Here is a 25303-nt window from a genome sequence, read left to right as displayed (position 1 = left end):
TCTAATTCAGCAAAGAGTTGGACTCTAAGTAATGACAGCTTGACATCTGATGGTGGAGCAAAAGGAGTAAGGAGTGAGAAATTGATCAGAGTGGAAAAAGCAGAGACTATAATATAGCCTGGAGAAGATTGTTTTGATAAAGCAAGAGAGATAAAGCATGAAACTGTGGAAAGATTTGAAGATCTGGACAACAACAACAACTTGCACTTATATAGCACCCTCCACGCAGGGTAGAGTCTCAGAGCACTTAAAAGTGGTGGAGCCTGACTGCGAGCTGGTGGGGGAGGTGACCGTAAACACGGTTGAAAAGGAAGGTTTACAGGCAGGACTTAAAAAAGGGGAGAGAGAGGGCAAGACGGAGGGATTGAAGGAGAGCATTCCAGAGTTTTGGGGCCTAGTGGTTGAATGCATGACCTCAAGTGGTAGAAGGGAGGGCTCGAGGGACAAGCAGGACGCCAGTGTCAATCAATCGGGGGCACTGGGTGGTGGATGGGGAGTGAGGATGTCGGAGACATAGGGAAGTGCCAGGGAGTGAAGAGATTTGAACACGAGTGTGAGGATCTTGAAGTCAATCCATTCGGTGATGGGGAGCCAGTCGGAGCCTGGCCAGAACTGGTGAGATGGAGGTACAGAGTTTGGTCTGGGATCTTATTTTCAATCCTTTAAGGTCCTGTGAGTAAATAGGTGATTGGAGTATTGTCCACAAGAGAATTAGGCCTGAAGAGATCTGAATCAGTTGAAGTTTTTGGAGAATGCAGTCAGGGAGGCTAGCGAGGAGATTAGCCAACATTAAAGGAAACAGAATTGTAAATATTAAAATTAATGTATCTTAGTTTTGATGAGCCTTAATTAATTTCTCTAAGTTTATTAAAATTCAATAATGCAAGCAAAACATTTCTCCAGGTGGTCTGGCTAACCCTCCCCAGATACAATTGAGGCTGTTTATGGGATATTGCTGTGTGCAATTTGACTGTTGCATTTACCTACAAATAGAGTCACTACACTTTACAGTAAATCCTGTGAAGAGCTTTGAGGTGTTTTGATTATTGTATTGATTATTGCTTTATTATTATTTCAGATTAAATTTATTTAGTATCAGTACCTCTGGGCCCAACACTCATGCCCTGCCTGCGTGATTGATAGGAGCTGAATTGTTGATAATGAACTGTACAGACCCGGAAAGGCCCCAGGTTAGATCTATGGTCTGTGCTGAGTTTGCTGATCTCATCGGAGGCAGCAGAATAGATGCTAAAATTGGACACTGGGCTCAGTAGGAGAAGAATCTATCGTTATTCCTATTCCTGAATGCTGTTCAGTGACCCATATTGGAAATTTCTTAAAGGCTTGCCTTCAATGTACTCTTTGTTGTCAGTCATAAAGAATGCCACTTTAGTAAGGTAAAGGATAACTTTATGCTCCTCTCACCTCAACCTTCATGGTTCTGTCCTTCATGGGTTCAGATGGTGGAGTTCTGTAGCTCAGTGGTTAGAGCACTCGCTTTGCAAGCGAGAGACCTGAGTTCAATTCCAGGCAGGGCGAAACCTTGGGCAAGTTTCCTTACTCCACACGCCTAATAATAATCCCTCCAAAAAAACAAAAACAATAATAAATTGGTCATTTTCAATCCATGACTGTTTGTGGAACATTGCTGTGCGCAATTGGCTGCCGCGTTCGCCCACAAATATACAGTCAATTTAACTTTACAGTGTGTTCTGTGAAGCGCTTTGGGACATCCTCCTGACGTGAAAAGCGCGATATCAGATGCAAGGATTATTATTATTATTATTATTATTATCACCCTTCCAAGGTCTTGCTCCTTCTTCCCTCTGTGACCTTCTAACCCCATATCAACCTGTCTGTTCCCTCCACTCAGCAGGCTCCGGCCTGCTCCACGTCCCCCGCCCAGCCCACCCCATCATCAGTGGTCGACCCTTCAGTCTCTCTGCCCCCACCCTTTGGAACTCCATACCACAGTCCCTTCGCTTTGTTCTGTCCCTTGCCTCATCCAAGGCAGGTCTCAAGATCCTCCTCTTCGACTATGGCTTAAGGCATCCTTCTACCTCTTCCTTCCCTGCCTTCCAACCCTCCTGATCCCAACCCCCTGCTTGGGTCTAAATTCTTGACTGTCCAGCATCTTGGGGTGTCTTTCTGAAGTGAAATGCGCTAAACAAATGTCATTTGTTATTGCTGGAAAAGCTCCTGCTCACAGAACCATAACTTATCATTAATCATTGCCTTCAGGAGAGGAGGGGAAGGGAGGAAAATAAAAGAAATAAAGTAATCATAATGCTTTGGACTCTGTTGGACTCAGCAAAATGACTGAAAGATAATATTGGCAAAAAAAACTTGTTTTAAATGAAGTGTTTTTGTCTGTTAGAAAAACATCAACACTGGACTGGAGTAATATACAGTAATGTGCTCTGGGGACTGTAAGTAAACAATAGTTTTAGAGCAGATTGGAACATCTACCTGACATCTCAACGCAACCGTGCAAACCAGTGCGTAACCCAGCAGAAGTTTTGTAACAGATCCTATTTGTAGTGACTTTTTCACTTTGAATCTTCTGCGTGTAAAAAGTAGCCAGTTTTCATTCTGTAACATCCTGCAGTCTCTTGAAATAATTAGGTAATGCTTGCCATAGCAACGTGTGTACTTTAGACAGAAGCTGATACTGTGTTACGCGCACACACACAACAACAACTTGCATTTATATAGCGTCCTCCATGCCGGGTGGTGTCCCTAAGTACATGACAATGGTGGAGCCCGATGCCGAGCCAGGGGGAGGGGAAGGTGACTATAAGCACAGTCGAAAAGGAAGGTCTTCAGGTGCAACCTGAAAATGGGGAAAGAGGGAGCAAGGCAAAGGGATTGAGGGAGGGAATTCCATAGCTTCGGGTGTAGTGGCTGAAGGCACAGCTGTTGATGGTGGAACGGAGAATTCGATGGACAAAGAAGAGGTCGGAGCCAGTAGAGCGAATGCAACGGGTAGTGCTGTGAGGAGAGAGGAGGTTGGAGAGATAGGGGGGTGCCGAGGCATGGAGGGATTTAAACACTAGAGTGAGGATCTTAAAATCAATCCACTCTGTGACAGGGAGCCAATGGTGTTTGGCAAGGACTGGGGTAATCGGGGTGCAGAGTTTAGTGCGGGTGAGAATGGAGGCTCTACACAGTAGGAGTGAATTTTGGATCTGTTTTGTTCACTGGTGTGTGAGTTTAAAGGAAGTCTGGATGTAGCAGATTTCTGCCGTTGATCACCACTGTCCATAAGATCGGCACAACACAGTTGAAGGAGAGCCTTGAGATTGGCTTATTAAAACCGAGGTGAACGCGAGCAGTCAAGAGTATAAAGTTATTCTAAAAATTCCAGCTGAGCTGACTGCAGTCCTGCACTCCAGCAGCTTTATCCAGCTGTACACCAGCAATAGGTTATTACAACAATAAATGACCTTTCTGTTTATTCCGAGTTATAATTATAATGGAACCGTCCTAAGAGCTCACATGGATTGCAGATAATTAGCTCAGAAAAATAGCACCATTTTTAAGACCATTAATGTTCTTCCCCATGAATCTTTTGAAGATGTAGAAGATGCCAATTTGTAGAAGAACAGAATCGATAAATAATTCATGGCCTTGAACTGATGGGCAGCTCAGTGCGCTTTCATGAAAATGAGCTTGGATACATGCAGAAAAAATGATTTTCTAAATCTTTCCTTATTAAATAATGCTTTGGAAGGAACCTTGAAAATGACCTGGATTGCAGAATGCATACATTGTGTAGAGACAAACATGTTCATCTGATTTGCTTGAGGATTAATTTTGCACCAGCCACAATATTCTGTTCTATTAAGGAACAATGCATCAAATACACACCAAACATTCCCTCTTCAATAAAGTTAGACCCATTCAACATATTTTGCCATTAGTTTCTTGTATAATTTAAAATGCATGAAATAGTTATTTAAAGAGAATTACAGTATTCTATTATTTTACAGAATGTAACTATTTTGGCCTGTATGGAAAGATACATTTGTTAAAATTACACTATTTTCTTCACCAGACCTGAGAAGTTCAATTGTAAGCTGCTAATTGAATTCAAATACCTTGCAATTAAAGTAAAGAATTGTTTTTGAAAAACTGTACGTAAAATAAGTTTTAGACAATTTAGACAATAACACAGCTTGCATTTATACAGCACCTTTCACACGGGGTGGCATTCTGCTTGACAGTGGTGGAGTCTGACCCCCAGCCAGAGGAGGTGGGAGGTGACTGTAAGCATGATAAAGATGGAAGGTCTTTAGGCATTTTTTCATAGTGTTGAGGGAGTGACAAGGTGGAGGGATTGATGTAGGGAGTCCCAGAGCTTTGGGGCGTAGTGGCTGGAAGCATGACTTCCGATGGTGGAGCGGAGGGGCTAGGCTGAAGCTGGCCGAACAGAGGCAGCAGGTGGTAGAGTGGGGAGTAAGCAGATCGGATAGGGAGATCGAGGGCAATATACTTACAGCGTGATCTTTTTAAAAAATCGAAACTCAGGTTCCCTATCCATTCAATTGTTGTTTGGGTCATCACCCAGGTTTTCAGTTCTCACAATATTTGAAGCATTGACTAATAATGCAGCTCACTCAGAGCTTGTAAACACATTTCTGGTATGTGCCACGTTTCCTACCCCTTCCTTGTATCCTGACCATTGGCAGATCAACAGATCTGGAATCGTCAAAGGCCCTTGAGGGTGGTGGATATACGACCCACAAATAGTATATCATCAAGCTGCAGAAACCTAATTATAAAAAGAATTTAGAGGGACTGACCGGCCAATGCAATTTAGATAGATAACAAAAGGGAGGCACGGTTCTCTCTCTTTCCTCATCCCAGCCTCTTTGATGTGAATTTTACATCAAATTCTAATTCATGTCTTTTTAAATCAACTTGACTTGAGAAAGTATCATTGCAGGGGCCACTGTCACCTTCATAAAGGTTGTTCGCATGGCTTAGAATTTTGCTTCCAAATGCAGTGTGATGACAGGCACAGCAGTGACCCTCTCGGCAATGTGGAGTTTAAAATGACATGGCAGAAACTTAAATTATATTCCGATCTTGAACAAAGCTATGAAAATGTCTTCCTCGAGACCTACGTACATGCCAACAAAAACAGTCACTAAACTTGACAGTAGTTACTTTAAAGTGCTTTGCAATTTTTTGATTTGATAAGGCACCATAAAATGCAGCTTCTTTCATACATATGTTCATAATTAACATAAACATTCATGGGTATGTACAGGGTGAGGGTAGTATGGAATATAATGAACGGAGGGAGAAATTGGATTGTTGGACTGAGACTCACTTGTTCCAAATAGCAGAGGAAGCTCGATGGACTGAATAACTGACCTACTTATGTTCCTGTACTGTTTTGCTCCTCATTCTCTCGTGAAATACGCAACGATTAATAAATTGTGAAGTCACACCTCACTTTGAAACTTAATTAGCTGCTTTGTTTTATCCCTTGCAAGGGTGACTTTTAACTGCAGTTCATAACAAAGGTAACGCTTTGAAAGACTATTTGTCTTGTGCTTCGATATTTATGCTGAGGTGTATTTTTAAAAGTAAGTTAAGATTTTCTGAAACCTTTTTAGTTTGCATTCAACCACCAAACCACTGGGGCAACGATCCAATCCACAGGCCTAAATTAAACATTTTAATTATTTATATTGTTCTCTTAATTTTGGGGGGGCTTCAGCCGGGTGTCCAACACGTGCGGGAATCCATCATAATAATATAATAATAATAATCCTTGCATTTGATATAGCGCTTTTCACGTCTTCTAGATGTCTCAAAGCGCTTCATAGAATATGTAAAGTGAATTGACCGTATATTTGTGGGCGAAACGTGGCAGCCAATTGCGCACAGCAGTGTCCCACAAACAGTCGTGGATTGAAAATGACCGATTTATTATTGTTTTGTTTTGGAGGGATTATTATTAGGCGTGTGGAGTAAGGAAACTTTCCCAAGGTTTCGCCCTGCCTGGAATTGAACCCAGGTGTCTCGCTTGCAAGGCTAACCACTGAGCTACAGGACTCCACTTAAGCATCACCGTGCTTAAGAGTATCCAAACCAAGTTGAGATTTTCATGCATCCCACCTACACATGGAGATCCCAGAGTTAGATTGTCGGAATGGATTCCGTACTCTCTCCTGGGAGGGACGCAGCCTGCTTACCTAATTCTGGAAAGTATAAGGCAGGGGTGCCTTCCCTCATCCCTCCCCCATGCTCGGGCCCCGACACCTAACTGTTCAGCGCTTTGGGACGTCCTCCCGATGTGAAAGGCGCTCTATAAATGTAATTTTGTTGCTATTGTGGCACAGATTGGCAAGACCCAAGGCTTAGAGACCCCCGATGGTGCGTTGGCCTACTGCTTGAGTCTCACCAGCCAAAAGTGCATAGCGTTCCATTAATATTGCTGTCTCGCAAGCTTTTCCCCTGCTTGTCCACCTAGGACCTCCATACACATTAGGGCTTGCAGGGTTAACAGGAGCTGAGTGGGATGACTCCTGCTCTCAGTGACTAGTCTGCCCTTCCAGGTTCTGCTGATAAGACAGGCCGGCTGTGCTGTCATCAGCAATGCCCTAGAATTCTATGGACTCGCCACACAGGGCTGGTTTGATTCCGACTTTCATTGCCAGGCATGTCACCTTGGAGCCAGTTCAGCTACAAGGAGACCCCGATTACCTCCCCACCAAGGAGGATAATTTTCATGATGAAATGGCACAGTTGGCAATTTTGAGGATTTCTAAAGGAAATCTTGTTGTCAGTGTTACATTATTTTCTCACAGTAGGACTGATTCACTGTAGCAGAGTAGTCCTTTGCTGTTTTTTTTCACCAGAAAATGATGGCTCTAACATTGCAAACTTCCTTTGATGGCGTTATTTTAAATGGATTCCATCTGAAGAGATGGAAGGTAGATATTAACAAATTGAAAATGGTATGAAATTACTAAGGAAAAGAAAAAAGCCCATTTTAGGAAACTCTTCAGATTAGAAAGAATCCATTCTACATTGTCGTTCTGAATTCTCCATGTGTTTTCATGGTGGCTTGTGACTAAAGTGCTCCTGGAATGTTAATGTCCAGATTGAAACTTGTCTTCACTGTGCAGCCAAAATGATTTAAACCATGTAAGGGGTTACATGATATCAGACGGCATGAATGAAATAATAATTGCTTGGGAGACAGCAAAACGTAATTAGATGCCTTGATGGGTCCTGTAGCTCAGTGATTAGAGCACTCGCCTCGCTAGCGAGAGACTTGGGTTTGATTCCCAGAGGGGTGAAATCTTGGGAAGTTTGTTTACTCCACACGTCTGATTATAATCCCTCAAGAAAAAAAACAATAATAATCTGGTCACTCAATTCACGACTGTTAGTGGGAGCCTGCTGTGCGCAATTGGCTGCCGCGTTTCACCCACAAATATGCAGTCAATTCACTTTACAGTATATTCTGTGAAGCGCTTTGAGATGTCTAGAAGACGTGAAAAACGCTATATCTAATGCAAGGATTATTATTATTTATTATTATTTGTGGAATCATTGCCCCCTCTAGTGGCTGCAAATGTACAATAAGCAGCTTTTATCGGCTTCCTTTATAATACCGATACATAATATTTGCCTCACATGATGTTCCCCAGCTGAGGATTTTGCGATGTGAGAAATCAGGATGCATCCTAAAGGTGCTTTTGTAATTCTTGATTGTCCCAGTGATTGCTTTCTGGGTATTATCCTGCTGCTTCCTCATATAATCTCAGATCTGTATCAATCATAATCCCAGAATTGGAAATACATCCTGCTTCAGTCATCAACTCACTAAGAACCCTGTTTATACTGCTGGGTATGGGTTCCAGCAGTAAAGTGATAAGGTGCAGGAAGCCTGATTGTTCTGATTTATACTTCATGCTTGTAGTAATAGGGCACTGAAGAAGATTCTGTGCGTGCACAATTAAATGCACACAAAGAACTCTGCTTGCATAGAGGAATTAGGTGCTTAACAGAATGAAAGAGACAAATATATAACAATAATAACAGGACCTTTGAACATTCACCTACAAAATACAGTTATTGCACTGTACAGTAATTCCAGCAAAGTGCTTTGAGACATCCTACCAACAGGAAAGGCAAATGTAAAGATTATTATTATAAAATTCTTAATCTTTCCCTTGGACCTTTTTCCCAGGACAGAATTGGAATCAATTTCCAGTGCATTCATTTTTTACCCAGCGGATATGAACGGATTCGCTGTGCAAAATATCTCCAAAATGTAGCCTTTGTAGTTGGGTCTCAGAGCAAGTGTCTTTGCAGCATGTTGCTCATAGAGTTGGTTTGTTTTTAGAAAAAATGTAGAATTTGAACCAGGCACTTTAAACCGTAAAATTTTGTGTTGTTGTGCACTGTCAGACTAGGAAGCATTTGCCACATAATACATGTTGCAGAAACATGAACAGTGGATGGGAAATTTGGAAAACAAAGGCTATGATATGCTCTTTGTCTGACATGTGCACTCTGTGAATACTGCACTGTATACAGTTACAGTTGGTCAGCAAGTGCCACAATGATCCAGGACTATTAAAAGAGTATCGGAAAATAATGCAATGAAAAATTTACCAGGATGTTTTTGACATACAACACTGAACAAAGAATGCTGAGCAGATTGTGGAAAAAGTAATCTCATTTGTGATCATTCATTATGCATGGAATGATTTTGGTTTGTACAGTAGCAACATTTTACTGAGCTCTGGTCAGCACCTTGGGACGTCCTCCCAACGTGAAAGGCACTATACAAATGTAATGTTGTTGTTTTATAAGCACTTTGGGGCTCTTTCCTGAGCACCTCAGGATTTGTACTGCAAACCATGTAATTGCTGTCTTTAGAATCAATTCTAGCGGAACACGAAACTTCAATGCATCATCCTTAAACTGTAAATTATACAGGGTTTACACTTCGTCCCAAGGAAATTCTGAAATGAAATGCGGATAGGGGAAAAAACTATAATGTACAGTAACTGTGTTTATCAAAAAGAGCTATATAGTTGAAAATAGGCAATTGGGCCAAATCCACTCACTTGTTTCAATTGAGACACTAAAATATTGGCATGGGATGATGTAAGTTTTTTAACAAGAGATCCTTTACATTTATTTGTGTAATACCTTAAACAGTATCTGCAGTGTTCAGTTTGTTTTCCTGTGAAGCTCACATCTAGACAAGTATTGATTTAAAATGTATTGGGTATCCGGACTGTACCCAAGACATCTTATCGTCTAGGAACAAATCTGACTTCTTTGTAAATTTCACCACAACACTGATATTGGGTTACTAGCTCCCGAGTCCTGAGTTTGGTGGAGCATACATGCTGGTTCCTTTTAAAAGACTTGCAGAACTGACATGAAGATAAATAAATGCAGATAAATGACAAAGCATTGGAATAAAAGGATATTAAATGTTAGATAAATCACCAGTTGTAATTTTGCCACTTAGAACAGAAAAAAAGGAAATGCTTATTGCTAGGTAAACAGAAGCGTATGGAATAAGTTTAAGTAGGAACCCGGTTGTTAGTCGATTGGTAGATTGCTTTTCAAGAGATAATAATTCCTTCAAAAAAATATAAAATAGAATAATAAATTGGTCACTCAATCCACCACTGTTATGCGCAATTGGCTCCTACGTTTCGCCCACACAATATACAACCAATTCACTTTACAGTATATTCTGTGAAGCGCTTTGAGATGTCTCGAAGACGTGTTAAGGCCCTATATCAAATACAAGAATTATTATTATTATTCCTTCTCCTTTCTGTTTTCTTGTTCTGTCCAGACCACATACCATCTGCAACCAAGTTCTGTAGTATATTGGTTAGAGCACTCGTCTCACAAGTGAGGGGACCTGGGTTCGATTGGCAGGCAGGGCAAAATGCTAGAGAAGTCTCCTTTACTCCCCATGCCTCTGTTTACCAAGCAGTAAGTAGGAACTCAGTTTTTAGTTGATTGGAAGATCACTTTCCCTCCAAAACAAATAAATTAATTTAAAAAATGAATAATTTGGTCACGCAATTTACAACTGTTTGTGGGACACATTGTGTGAATTGCTGTGAGGTCAATTCACATGCTATTATCAATTACAAATCAAATAGAATGGAGGGAGTGACTTACCTCCCAAGCTTCCACTATTGGTACCTGTCCTTGGTGCTGAAACTGTAGTTAGTTACCTGCATGGCAGTTATCTCTTTTTATTTGCTCCCTCACCTGCTAATCTCTGCAGTGTTACAGGGCTGGTAATTTACAAAATAAAATCTAATCACTACTTTTATGCAAAATCTAATCACAGCACAAAAAACAATACTTAAATGAGAAGTGGATCTTCAATTGGAACAGACTGTATGAATAAATATTACAGTATAGAGGAAGTCTGTTTTATATTTTAAAAATACCATTGACCAAATGTTGTCTGCAACCAAATATATATGCATCAAGAATAGCTGGTGAATATAAAAAACTGTGACTTTTCTAACAAGAGTTTCCATGAGATCTGATTCATATATACAGATGTACAATATCTCAAAAGATTGTGTTTTAAGGGCTATTGAAAAGAGTCTCAGAATAATAATGAAGTTCTCTGTGTCGGATCATGTAGTTTAGAGAATAGCATCATCAGTTCTTCTGTATTGAAGTTCATAATGGAAAATGTGAAGTGTACCGTGATATCCATTCCAGTATCAATGAGATCTCAAGCTATGTCTATCCATGTGATAAATTGCTAACCACACTCCAATTTGGAATGCTAAGAAAATATTACCAATATCATGCTGAATCTTTAGTCCTCATGATCATGTGAATCACACAGAAACGAGGCAGAAGAAAATGGTAATGGTTAAAAATAATGATTATTGTTTGGAAATGGAACAAATGTTAAATTCATTACGAAGACCACCCCTGTATGGCAGGAAATAAAAATGACTAAATGAAATGAAAAGACTTGTTTTCTCTATGCACAAAAGCAGATTTACTAGATAACTCACAGGCTTGACTCCATCAAAATCCACCCATTAAATCCACCTTTGCTACTTCAACCAGCTACACTAACCCATTACCTACTATTGTGGCTCTAATGGACATTGCCATTGATACTATGCTTGCTGCTTTTCTTTCATGACAGTGGAGAGCACACTCCCCACACTTGCTACTTTCTCTCCCTTATGATGAGTTGGTTGCTCAGCTTTAGGATTGTGTTTAACACCGCTCTAAAAGGGGTGACGTGATACATCAACATGCTGCACAATGAAGAGCTGATGCTCACAGTCTCAGTGAAGTCACACACATTGTTGAATTCATTATCTCAGCTGTTAATGTGAGGGTCCACCAAATGGAAATCAGATGCTTTGTCATATGCAGGAGAAAGAGCACTGAGATGGGAGAATGAGAGAACATTGTATGCTCATTTTCTTAATATTAATAACAATCCTTGCATTTGATGCAGCACCTTATCACATCTTTGAGATGTCTCAAAGTGCTTCACAGAATATACTGTAAAGTGAATTGACTATATATTTTGTGGGTAAAACACAATAGGACAAGAAATTAATTGAAACAAAACTAGGGGCAGATGTCTAAAGTTTTAGATGAAATATTAGGTTGACGGTTAAATATCCTTCTGATGTAAAAGGTATTATACATAAATATGAGTTTATATTGCATTATAACTAGAATATAGCATGAATTAATTCCACAAAGTAATTTAGAGCCCAGTAAGTTCATGACTCATATTGTTTACATTTTCTAATAAACTTTGATTTGACTCGGTGAGTCTTTTTGTTGAGGTGTCAAGTTTGGGGCAGTGAACTATTGAAAAATCTATCAATTCTAAAAGGAAGTCGCCATCTGTTGCAAAGACTGTCAAATTGTTACTGATCTGTTGATGCCAACTTACACATCTGCCTATTAACATTATATTTTAAGTTAGTTGATAGTTTAAATTTGCTCATCAGCCCTCAAAATGGTATTTTTGGGGCTTGGGAGTGTTCTCGTAGCATTCACTGCTTCCTATTCTGTGCATCAACAGTTCAGCAAGTGCTGAAAGGTTAAGATGGGGATATTATATTCAGGGACAATACTGTTGCAAAGCCTGTTGGCGTAATCAACCTGTGGTAAAACAGGGGGTGAGCGATGTGGGTTCAATCCTCCAGTCCGCTTCTCGGCTCTCACGCATTTGGACGTGCTGAGTAGTGAACCATCTGCTTTGCTCTAGAGGAGGGGATGGTAAAATGAGATAATTCATTCATCTGGAGACCAGCCAGGTACAGCATTAGTGTTGAATTTGGTTTGGCTGCTTTTCTGCATATTGTGTATGAAGCTAACAAAATACGGTGCATGACCTCATAAGAGGGTTCACACGCTACATAATCTGCAGCTCTGCTTAATCACCTAAGGGGGAAAAGAATGAGTGGAGATTGAGGATCAGATGATTATATTTATTAGGGGAATACGGTCGCATCCTGTGTTTTGCTCTAATGCAAGTTTGTTTATCAGTTGTCTATCTTATGGACCTGTGGCTGGTTTCCCTGTTGCCCATGCTCAGGAAAATGACAATGCACAACCTAACCTGTTGCCACTCGTAGTTTAGGTTGTGTGTTGCCAGGCTCACAGCGTTCTGAGCATATATGAGATAGTGACATCTGTGGCAACCCAGTGACCCAATTGTGGCAACCTAGAAGTCAGCCATTTTGGCTTCCTGTGTATTCCTAAAATGGCCAACGTCCAGGACATTCGGTTATGTAGCATGTAGGAAGTGAGATGATGACCTGATGATGTGAAAGTCAGCCATTTTAGCTTCCCTATCCCAGTCGGCGTTTTGTTTTCCTGTGCACTTGTACGATGAAAGCAGAAGCACTGAGCGCCAATCACACCAGGTTACAGTGCTGGTTGGGATGTTATGGATCCAAACCACTGCATTACATTAGGAGATCCATTGTAGATTTGCTGGGATAGCTGTAAATGGACTGTGGATGGAGCCTGCTTGGTGGCTAAATGAGTCTTTTTGTACCAGGTTTTCTTTATGTCTGATAGAGCAACACATATTAATAGAGCAAGATACAGATATAGGAAAAGGAAACATTAGTTTCTGATATTAAAATGAACCGAAGATTCCATTTCGCTTCCTTGTTATCATCAATGTTCCTTTTTTGCTTATTCTTGAACATTGCAATCACTTTAAAACACAGTTGAATTTTTATTAATTAAATGATTAATTGTCATTTAACCTGGCAGCTGACCCTATTTGTCTAAATAAGATTTTGTTATGATAGTGACTGATTTATGCATTACAATTATCAGGAGCATAGTAAAACAAGCTTGTGATCATCATGATCTTATGGGACAAAGTAATAAATTCTTGCAATGCTACAGACCCCAGTGTGGATAAAATACAACCAATCTTGTCATTATTGTAATCACTGTATTATTTATGGAGTGTTACTGAATGTCAGGGCCCTTCTATATTTCATGCTTTCGCTGAATAGTAAAATTAATGTGATATTGGAGACAGTTTCTCCATAGGCGTGGTATCTGTATCAATGAGCGTTTCCCCTGGAACTAGCCCTATCACTTTACCTCAAGCTCCTAGAAAGCATGGGTGTTTTCTAATATTATTTTAAAGGTTATTCAACCTTGATCTTTCCCTCCATTTTGATCCCATTGGTCTCCCTGGCTGCTTATAGTAAATGTATTTAATCTCTCTAGATCAAAAGTTTATAGATTCAAGACCTACATTAGGACCAAGTTTATAATCTAGACTGACATTCCAGTGCAATGATAGAGAAGCAATAAATCCCTGGAGGTGCAGTCCTTGAAATGAGGCTCTGCCTATTTTGGTGTTTTATGTGAATTCTAACTTTCTGTTAGCATTATTTTGAAGCAGAGGAGAATTTTCCAGTTTCTCTGACCAATATTCTATCCTCACGCAAATTCACAAAGAATACCCAAATTAATTGATCCTCTTATTGTTTATGTGACTTTCCTGTGCGAATAAGCTGCTACATTTGTCTCTGTGAGTGTCGAAACAAAATGTCTCTTATATGAAGTATTTTAGACATGACAAAATCCTATATCACATACAAATAATAGTTTTGATTGAGACTTTTGACAATGCTGTTCTGAAATCGCTCCCAAGAAATCTTCAGGGTAACTTTCCTTTTTTCCTAAAGAGTGATTTGGCTGGGATCAGGAACTTGAAGAATCAATAATTGAAGTTTCATCCTGCTATTCTGTGCCATTACACAATAGTCTCATCTAGGTGCTGCATTGATCGGGTGCTCTATCATTTCACCACTTTTCTACAAAGCACTACATTTACTTAATAAAATTGATAGTGAAATTGCATTGCAAAGTGCACAACCCACAAATCCAATTTGTTTGTCTCAATTCTCCTGATCAATTCCTCAATAGCAAATATGCCTATCACCCACAGACAGATTATATCACATTATTTTTTTTAATCAGCGAAGTGGATGACACACCCGGAAAATCCATCACTTCAGCATCTCCAAACCACAAAGTGTTCCACATATGCATATCACCTACACATGGACGGATGCACATTGGTGGCCTAATTCCAGCGAGTATTAGACACAGTTTGTCAAGAAATTAGGTTTGGGGACACCAGAGTGTGTTTTCAGATTCTACTGGAATTTAACCAGCTAAAACTGCAAGTTGAGTCCACTGTCTGGCAAGCTCCTCACTGCTTGGCCCATTCAATTTGATGAGCCTTTGGCTTCAAGGGTTAACAAAGGCAATGGGAAGAATTCATATCCCCAGTGTCCCAGGTCCTGCTGATGAGCCTCACTGGCTGGTTTGTCATCAAAAGTGCCTTGGAGGACTGTGGACCCATCTGGTTCAGTAAAGGGACCATCACAGAAGGTTGACTCAATTATGGCCACCTCCTTCTTGCCCCCTCTCCCTTACTTGGAGGTCCAACCTTGTCCTTGTAAAGCACTCCCAAGATGTCACCCTGTGTGAAGGGTTGTATGTAAATACAAGTTGTTATATTCTTTTGAGTAACAATAGACAGTAATCAGATTTCCATAGTTAAGGAAATAGGATGATGATATTAATTGAAAAAGAAAGCCGAGTTAGTGTTTTTTTTATTAGATGTTGGAAAGCATTTATTTCTAGAATAAACATGTGAAGTTTACTATGTTGTACATAAAGGGCTTGTAATTTGTCTCACTGTGGTTTCCCATTAACTTCTCACCAGGGGCTTTCCCCGATTCAAAGGACGATTCAATTTCTAAAGCAGCCCAAATGATATTTCATTACCCGTTTACCAAAAACCACTCCCCATAAATCTGCAACGAGAAGATGCACTGGTAAGAATGATTTGTTGTAAGAATGATCATGGTGGAAATCAGTTTCGCATCTTATGAACACAAAATAAAAAACGATGAGTAATAGAGGAAGGAGTAGAGTTAGTAGAAAGCAACAACAACTTGCATTTTTATGGTGCTCTTCATGTGGGATAACATCTCAGAGCGCTGAGTTAAAATCATAGAATATTACAGCACAGAAGGAGGCCATTCGGCCCATCATGTCTATGCTGACTCTTTGGAAGAGCTACCCAATTAGACACACTCTCCTGCTCTTTCCCCATATTCCTGCATTTTTTTCATTTTCAAGTACCTATCTAATTCCCTTTTGAAAGTTGTTTCTGAATCTGTTTTCGCCATCCTTTCAGGCAATGCATTCCAGACCATATTTTGAGGTATTTTGAAAATGTAAAGTTACATTGCATCTCAGGATTGATTGTAAATTTCTCACAGGTATCTTTTTTTGGAATATATAGTCAAATAAATTTTGGGATCACTTTAGTTAAAATCGCACAGTTTAATATGAAAGCTTGTCAACTGTTACATTTTCCTCAGTGCCCTTTAAGCAAACAGAGTTTTCTAAAAATGCAATTAATTTGTTCCATGAACTCTGAGTGTAGGCAATGCATAGAATAACATATAATACTTACATTTGACCTATCACATTGGAAGGATAGCTCAAAGTGGTTCACAGGATATACTCTAAAGTATGTGACTGTATTTGTAGGTGAATTAGCAGCCAATTTGTGCATAACAGTGGCCCACAAACAACCATGAAGTGAATGACCAATTTTGTTTTGGGGATTGTTGGCCAATGCACCAGGAGACACTATCCTCTCTTTTCAAATAGTGCTACCTGAACAGGCAGATGCAATCTTGTCTAACAGTATCTCCGACATCCCTGGCTTGTGTTTTAAGGATATAATATTGTCGTTCCGAATTCAGTCAGCACCGGGAAATGAACTGAACTTTGCTCTTGTGATATTAAGCTACAATTTGCAGAGTGGGAAGTGGGAAACTTATTATTTTCCCTCTGTACCCAAAGGGTAATTCCAATAATTTGAATCTGGTTATCCAACTTGGTAAATAACGGGATTGAAACCTTCCAGTCTGGCTCACCACTACGCCAGGCAGTGCCTTTCACTAGTCTTAGCATTTTTGATTTTCTCCATTTTCATCCTACCTCACTTCTGTCAAGGGCGAACACAAGTCTTGCAATCAAATTACTTCTTCATGTTCCGAAGGGAATAATGCTCCATGTGGCGCTTAGTTTAATGCACCTTGGCAATATGTATCGATAATGAAAATAACATATTGTTCAGCTGTTGAATTATTGCAGTAGTCAACACAGGAATAGGCTTTTATCAAAATCATTTCAAGGCTGTCTGTGATGAAAAGGAATCCATTGCTTCTGATTAAAATATTCTTTCTCTTAGTACATTGAATTACAGGTCCTCAGCTCATTATGTTCACAGTGAAACTCCCACTTGAATTAAATTGGGGTATATCATGCGCATTAAGGGTTGGCCTGTCTATTGGTGTTTTCCTATACTGTAGGAAGTACATCGAAAAAGTGCTGTGATTTTGCTGTTAATAGTGCAACAGTATTAATGAACTCTTTACATTGCTTCTTTTCAACCTTATTTTAAAAACTCCTGACAGCTGTAATATAAGACTACATTGTCACCTGGAGAATCTAGGCTTTTGACAGCTCCTTACACATGAATAGCATCCAAAATGTTTACTGAACCTATTCTCAGACATTTGTCCCTGTGGTGCTGGCCGACATCATAGAACAATTTGGAGCTTCTTTTGGTTACAAGATTAAGTGGCCTGCCTTCAAGCTCTTGTTGAATTTGTTTTCCCAGCAGAATTTTAGGATTTTTATGGCATGCTTGAGGGAACATAGTGTGGTCTAATTGTCAACCTGAATTTAGATTCAGTCAGAAAATATAAGCTTCAAAATAATTAATAAAGATGATTTGTTGTAATCTACTGTTATCGGGTTAAGACAAATTTCTAATTTCTGCTGCTCTGTCCCAGGGAGATGCCTAGTGGTGGTTTTCTTGAGCCACACTTGCGCACCACCCAGTGCCTGGCTCAAGACAATCATTTGCAGAGTGTTGGGAAAAGGTGACATGGTCATTCTCCAGGGTGCAAAATGTTAAGGGTGGAAATTAGTAAATGCAGTAACAAAAATTAATTCTGTTGCTCATGAGTTGGGCAGGATTTCCTTTATGTTGGATACTCTTTAAGAAGGAATGACCAATTAACTAGGAATCAATGAAAGGGGATCAGGAAGTATAAAGCAGGATGCAGGGGTAACTAACTAAAAGGGTTTTGGTTGTATTGTGTTTTGAAAGCTGAGAATAAAATAGTGATTTCTACATTTGAGTTGTGAGAACATAACACATTACTTTAGCTTGGGTGGAGAAAGTGGAAGAAAATATACTGTAAGTCAGTTACTAACCTTCTGTACTGCAGGTTACATTATATTATGGTAGGTTAGTTGCTAAGTTTTTACAGCACCATTTAGGCTTAAATATAGAATAGCTCGGAATTAAATTTAGTTAGCGAAGCCATTTAAATCAGGCCAATTTAATTAACTTGCAAAACCTTGTACATATTTAAACTTTAAGCCATTCAAGAGACATCTTCAATATCGAACAGATTGGTCAGATGACCTACTTTATCCAAGGACAATTGAATCTGAACTTAGATGACTTGGCTTGATTACTGTAGAGTAAATGGGACGCAACTTTATTTGAGGGTGTATTTTGCGAAAACAGTTGTTTCTTTGTAAAAACGAGTATACTTTTTACAGGCATTTTAAAATGTGATTCGGAATGCGTTTACTGTGACTTGCATTTAAATTACATTGTTTTTAGTCCAAATCAAGCAGGTCTGTGAATTAATCAACTTAGATTTGCAAGAATTTTTTTTATTAAAAATTATGTAACCATTTGTGATTTACTCTGCTTGGCATTAAAGTGGAAGATCAAGTGCAGAGCACATCTTGTCCAGATTTGCTTATGTCTGAATCACTGAGCAGAAAAACAATTGTAAATAAATGTACTCCAGCAAGATCCTATGCATTATTTGCAGAAATCCACCTGGAAATTTAACATAAAAGGTCAATATTGAATGGATATTGATGTAATCATTTCATATCATCCTCTTTTCTGATTAAGGTTTATCTTTGGTTTAAGATATTCATTTTTAATTCGGTATTTTACAATTGCTTATTTTCCCTCTTTCTCTTCATAGGTGGTCTTAGTCTTTGCTCTCAGCATTGGTGCACTTGTAATATACTTCATAGATTCTTCAGAGTAAGTATCCCCAACACTTTTTTTAATTCTGAGTAATGCAGGCAAAAATGTCAATGATTTTAGGTTATAATTAAAAAAAAATTTATACATTTATAGTCATTTGAGAAGTGTTAATGTTTCAAGAGCTTTTATTAATGATGATTAGCATTTTAAGTAATTTAGAAATGTTAAGTTATTGCTGTTCTATTTTCAAATTAAATACTCAATGTGCAATCATTTATTATGTGTTCTACTTAGTTACACTCAACAATTAGTCATTGTCTCCTCTTTCCGGGGCACACTATGCCCATTGTAATTATAGTTAACATTGACTAAAGTAAACAGACCTGTTTTTATTTCCACATTTTCTCAATAACAGGAATTAGAAGTATTTGTAATAACTCTGAGATTCCTATGATAGTATTGCAAACAAGTAAGGGAAATTTTTGCATATAAATATGTGTACAAGACTGCCAGTTACTCAAGCTCACTTGTCTTTGCTGGAGTTTTGTCAGTTTTCAGTTGAATCAACAGGTGGAAGACGTCCTTTTGTGGTGGGACAAAAGAGAGAGAGAAAGAGACACTGCCACTACCAACTACACCAATTTGTACAGACAGACAAGTGTTCGTACAGTCTTGCTCCGGACTGTCTTATCCTCCTAGACAGGATTATGTATGTCAGTGAATGGATGAAAAACAGGAATCATCCCCACCATGACAACAAAAAAATCTATACAAGGATTTCAACACATTACAGCACTTATCAAATATGCTATGCTATATAAAAAAATCTTGACTCACATAAAAATGGCAGCTGACGTCTGCACTATTGCTGTCAAAATCTTAAATTATAAGATAAAAACCCTACAGTTTAAAAGGTAACTAGTTGTAATAATGCAAGCTGCTTAGAACAACCAGAGGGAGTTTTGATTCTCTATTATCTCAGTAAAAATACTTCAGCAATTCGAAGTCATGGAAAAAGCAACAGATTCTTCTATGTACGCAAAAATGGAGAATTAAACTAACATTTTCAAAGTATTCCATAAATTAATTAAAATATAAGTTTAGAATCACTTCCATTTTTGCAAATTAATTTTTTTCATGAAAGCCACCCATCTAACTTCAAATTAAATAAACCGTAGAAGATTAATTTTAGTCAGACACCTGTGATGGGAACCCAGCATGGTTTGGTCAACATTTGCACTGCGTCTCAGATGAAATGTTTCAGTCCTTTATTGGAAAAGATTACAGAAAAGGGATGGAATTGATGTGTTTTCTCCAGATGCTACTATTTAAATCTGTAAAATGTTTTGGGTTTTATTATTGGAAAAAAAATTGACTGAAGTGGTCTAACAATGTTTCAATATGAATTATATCAATAAACCGAGAAGTGATGTGATCCTTGTCAGGAGGATAGTGCACCTATGTTAATCAGTACGATTTTACCACTAAAATAAAAAGCCCTTCAATAGTTGAAACTGGCCTGCAGAAATAAGGACAGCAATCTGATTTTATTTGTCTCATCTCCTGCTTTGCACAACTTCAATATTTTTTTAAAAAAAGTATTAAGTTGCGTGGTGCTTACCAGCTGGAAAGGTAGGGCGTCAGTAACATTTTTGTTCTAAAGAAGGCTGCAAGCTTAACATTTTATTAATGGAATCTGCCATCAAAATTACTTTATCTAACACCAGCTCTTTCTCCCATTCATTTTCTCTTTAAAAAAAATCAAATTGTTAGTTCATCAAGGTAAGATGTGCATGTCCTTGTTTAATTCTTTTCATTGTTTAGACAGATTTGCATTGCTGCAGAACGTAGACTGTCTGAGAAAGTAGCATTGAGTAGACTGCTAGATCTATTAGACTGGAGAAGCATGCGATTGCACCCATTTACTTTGGGACGGTACTAGTGAATTCATTTTAGCACTGGCTTTTTATTTAGTTAGACTCTTTCCTTGCATAAATATACTAGCTATAGAAACCTGCCTACCCGAGAATGCTTCTGTCAATAGTATTCTAGCAATGCATGCAATTAGAAATGGTCATTATTCATAATATTCATCTAAAAGAACATTTATTTGAGATTGTTTCAAAGAATTTTAATGCGCATTTCTTTTTCAGTTTTGTTCATATTTTTATGTCTGACAAAAACTGAAAATCATTGCAGTGATTCTGTGTGAGATTATTGTACAGTGCAAAATGCTCGCAAAATCATATATTGCCTCTATCTGCTTTATTTGTGTGGTGAATAATACCAACCAGTATCCTTACAGGTTGGTAAAGCAAATATCCTTGCAGGGTTTATTTTCTGCCCCCATCCATTTGTTCCTTCACAGCTTCTCCATATAACAAGAGATTAATTAACAGTGATGGTAAAGAAGATGGCAAATCATTCTACCATTCAGTAGCCGTCAATGTTTCAGCTAGAGACGTAACAATTCACTTATGATTTCTTTAATAAGGGCGTTAAAAATGATGATCCTTCACACATTACTGAAGGGAAGCAATGGCTGCCACAGTGACCTTTCTGTTGTATTTTTTGCAGGAATTAACATTATATGCATTTTTCATTTGTGTTGTTGATCATTTAAGGCTGAATTGGTGGAACTCTCGGCCTCTGCATCAGAAGGTTGTAGGTTCAAGCCCCACGTCGGGACACTGGGGGAGCTTTGCACTGTCAGAGTTACTGTCCTACAAATGATATGTTAAACTGAGGTCCCTGTTCAGCCACACTATAAAGATTCCATGGCCCTATTTGAAAAGAAAAGGGAGTTTCTCTCGGTCTCCTCGTTAACAATGTCCCAGATAATATTGGTTATTTATTTTATAGCTGTTTGTGGGACTGCACAATAGGCTGCCACGTTTGCTTAAATGCTGTTACTGTAGTTTACCATAAATCCTGTGAAGTGAAAGAGAGAAGAAATTGAAGATCTTGAATCTTGATATCCACATCATCTACAAATGAAGAATAATCTAGCCAAGTGATCTGTGAGTGAATGCTTGAGTTGATACATCCAGTCTGCCTGACAGTGTAGGTGCTTATCATGGTCCTCTGCCAAAACTGAACTGTGAGTCTAAGAGACCAAAAGAAAATATATTAATAATAACTCTCAAAGGTACATGATCAGTTACTCCAAATGTGACGTTGTGAAGAGGTGCAGTAAAATGCAATGTGTTAGAAGAGATTAAGTGAGTTCAGACTTGCTGAACTTGATATCTTCACAGATGCAGTATAAATACATACAGTAGCTGCACTAAATTGTAATGTCCTAAGCCTTTTCTGATACTGTGATGTAAGCTACCTAAATTCAACTGCTGTAGATTAAATTGAAACTGAATTTAAGAATTTTCCACAATTCTGTGCAATCTCACATTTTAGACAGAAGGGTCTTATGAGCTAAGACAAAGAATCCTGGGCCACAGAGGCATTTGTATATTAATTATTTTTTGTGCACAGGGGAAATTGATCAGATCGAACAACTTGATTGTCCTCTGCTTTGTCAGCCCATTAATATGCAGGCAAAGTGATTTCTGCTTTCATGTTCTGGAATTCCTGTGTGCCATAAACATCATCTGTGGTGCTGATGGGTTGATTTTGATGAGCATCATTGAAAGGCGAAACAAATGCAAATTTGTCTTCACTTTAAAGTACAAGTGTTCTAGACAATAAAATATGAACTTGTCAGAATGTGAATAGAGTCAAATGAAGTGGCACGTCTTCAAACTAGAAAAGTGTTGTTTATAACAAAAGATCAGTTCATGTTTAGTGGAAGCTTATCTGGAATTCAATGTGGAAAATGAAGACCTTTATAACTAATGCAATCGGAAGACTAGAGAGCACAATAGATAAGAGATAAAAAGTGATACCAGTTAATGTGCTACTGCCTCCCTCCTCTCCCTGATAAACGTTTTCATTGTCGCAAGTGTGAAGTGCTAGTTGTCATTTTCACCACAATCATGGTGTGTCAATGCGATGATGTATTTCAAGGGTATTATGCAAGAACATAGTTCAGTTGTGAACAAAACAAAAACAAAAAGTCCACCTTTTCTTGAAAACAATTAAGTTGACTGTGCCTTAAAAGCAGCAATCTGCAGTAAAATCTTTTTCCTCCATATTACAATGAATATTGTAATATTCCAGGGGGAAACTCGTACCAAATATAATGGTCTGAATGGAGTCCTTCTGTGCTGTACATCCGAGGATTATAATGGAGAGGAAAATGAGAGAGGAGCAAATAAGAGTGTGATTGTAATTACTGGAGTTGAATAGTGATAATTACAATCTTAAACCTTCAACAACAACCTCTGTTAACAGACGGAACATAATGGTCTCTGGGAGGACTTTTCATCCATTTTATAAGTATCACATATAGCAATTATATTTACATCAGTCGCTTCATAATTCACAAGGGAAAATAACGAACAGTTGGGCTGCATTTGTGAGTCACTAAGTTGGATGATAAGAGTGGTTAGGAGTCATTTATAGACCTGCAGGTACGTCTCATTTCACATGTGGCTCAATATTGTCGTAAGAGATTGACAGTGTATGTATTCTGGTAGGAAGAGATGAAATAGGCTGAAGGGCTTTCTTCATCTAAGTCTCTTGCGATCTTGTGAGATAAACCATTCCATTTAGGAACCATTTAGTTGATCACAGTGAATAAAGGAATATGCTGCAACTGAAGTAAATAACTAACGATTCTAGGCAGAACAGTTAATATTTCTCACTATTGGAATAAACAAATACTGACATAAATTTGTTCCAATATTTATAAGGGATGAAGAATTTAATAATGCAACAAGCTGGTTACTGACTTCATGTGTCAGAGGTGGTACTATGTGGGATGTGATTATTGATTGCTTCATAAAAGAGTACTTTCTCAAAGTACCAAAGACAACCAATTATGCAACGGGAGAAACACTTTTGTGATTCCAGCACCAATATCTTCTGTAGTAAATGGTGACAATGAAATCAATGTTCATCCCTAGACATTAATTATTTGTTGCACTGATAAAAATGGATGAGTATTTTAGTAAATGGTTTAAATTTATTAGCAACCCAATGCTAAATAATAATAATATTAATAATAACAAATCCTTGCCTTTCAAGTTGAAAGAACACCCCAAACTGCTTCACAGGAATTACTTCCTTGTGTAGTGACTGTGTATTTTGTAGGTGAACATGTTAGTGCAAATTAGTAAATCAAAATAGATTCTCACACACCTCCAGCTCATTTGAAGGAGCCATTTAACAGGGTGCATCCACCCTGTGCCATTGAAACATTTCAATCAGCATTCAAGCATTCTGTTAATTTTTTTTTGTTGGGTGGTAGGTTGCAAATTACCGTTTCTCATAAGTCAGGAATTTTGGCCTTATTTGTTAGTGTCTGATTTTTCTCTCCTTGAGCCCCCCCCCCCCCCCCCCCATCTTGAAGATGATGACATATGCTAGGTATGATTCTATGGTGGCTGACCAACGATGTGACAATTCACCAGTGATCCCAGTGCAGAGCATCAGTGAATTGTTAACTGTGGGAGAAAGACAAGTGGGAAACATAGAAGCATGGAAACCTACAGTGCAGAAGGAGACCATTTGTTCCACCAAACCTGCTCATAGAACAAGGATATCGCTTCAGTCCAACTGCCCTGCCTTATTCCCAATACCCCTTCGAGTCCTTCTCTTTCATACGCCTGTCTACTTCCCTCTTGAAAGCTACACTGGAATTCATCCTATTTGCAGAGAGTTTCAAATCCCCACTATTCTCCTTTCACTCTTCTTGTGGTTACTTTATAACTATATCCCCTAGTTACTGGCTCAGGAACCCAGGTCTATAATTTCACGTACCAGCTGGTTTAATTACACAGTCTTTGCACTAAGACTCCAGAGGTCACAACTGTCGCAGCTGGGAGAGCTGCCGAGTTTCTGACTCATCCTTTCAGAATGATAACAACTGTTTCCCCTCGTTGTTGCATAAGCTAATAACTCAGATTTGCTCTGTCACCACTTAAGGAGTTGCCATTAAAATGATAGGGTTAGCTAGTTGAGATAGAGGTTCTGATTCATTCCATTAAAGCACAAAAGCTCCCATTTCAGAGTGCACAACCAGGTTATGGGCTCTGATCCATTTCATTTAGTCAATGTATTTTTAAAAAATGACCATCAACTCTACTCAATTAAGGCACAGGCTGCCCCCCCAAGTGGTACTCTTGTGCACCTCTTTATAGGTGGTTTACAGTTCTCAGCAGGAGAAATGAGAAAGAAACAGAAAACTATTTCTGAGAACTCCTATGTGTTGTAACTGTTCCATTGCACGAAAACATTTTGGAAGTCATCCCATTGCAACCAAAAGAAACTGAGGAGCATCTGTGAGTACCTGCTCCACGTAGACACTAGATTTTTCAAATCTATTTCTAGATTAGATGTCCAAGGTGTGTTTGATCCTACAGAGATAGTTTGGGCTTTCTTCAGAAATGTCTTCAATGTAGGGATATTTAGAATGTGATCCAAGCATGGCACAGAACTCATGAAATCAACTTTGTTTGAAGCTATAAAAATCAAAGATATTGCAGTGGTGTGAACAGATGGCAGGACAGAAATACTTAATTATAA

The 25303-nt window shown here is 38.7% G+C and overlaps 1 protein-coding gene across 1 annotated transcript in view; it reads left to right on the top strand.

The window, feature by feature from the left end:
• Positions 1-25303, top strand: part of kcnma1a (potassium large conductance calcium-activated channel, subfamily M, alpha member 1a) — a 325301-nt gene that overhangs the window by 127212 nt on the left and 172786 nt on the right. The window contains exon 3 of the mRNA XM_007898488.2: positions 18657-18718. Within this exon, the coding sequence (XP_007896679.1) occupies positions 18657-18718 (62 nt within the window). The remainder of the gene's footprint in view (positions 1-18656; positions 18719-25303) is intronic.

This window comes from Callorhinchus milii, unplaced genomic scaffold (genome assembly GCF_018977255.1).
Source record: "Callorhinchus milii isolate IMCB2004 unplaced genomic scaffold, IMCB_Cmil_1.0 Scaffold7, whole genome shotgun sequence".
NCBI classification, from domain to species: Eukaryota; Metazoa; Chordata; class Chondrichthyes; order Chimaeriformes; family Callorhinchidae; genus Callorhinchus; species Callorhinchus milii.
Note: the sequence above shows the minus strand (reverse complement) of the source record. Positions and strands in the feature narration are given on the sequence as shown.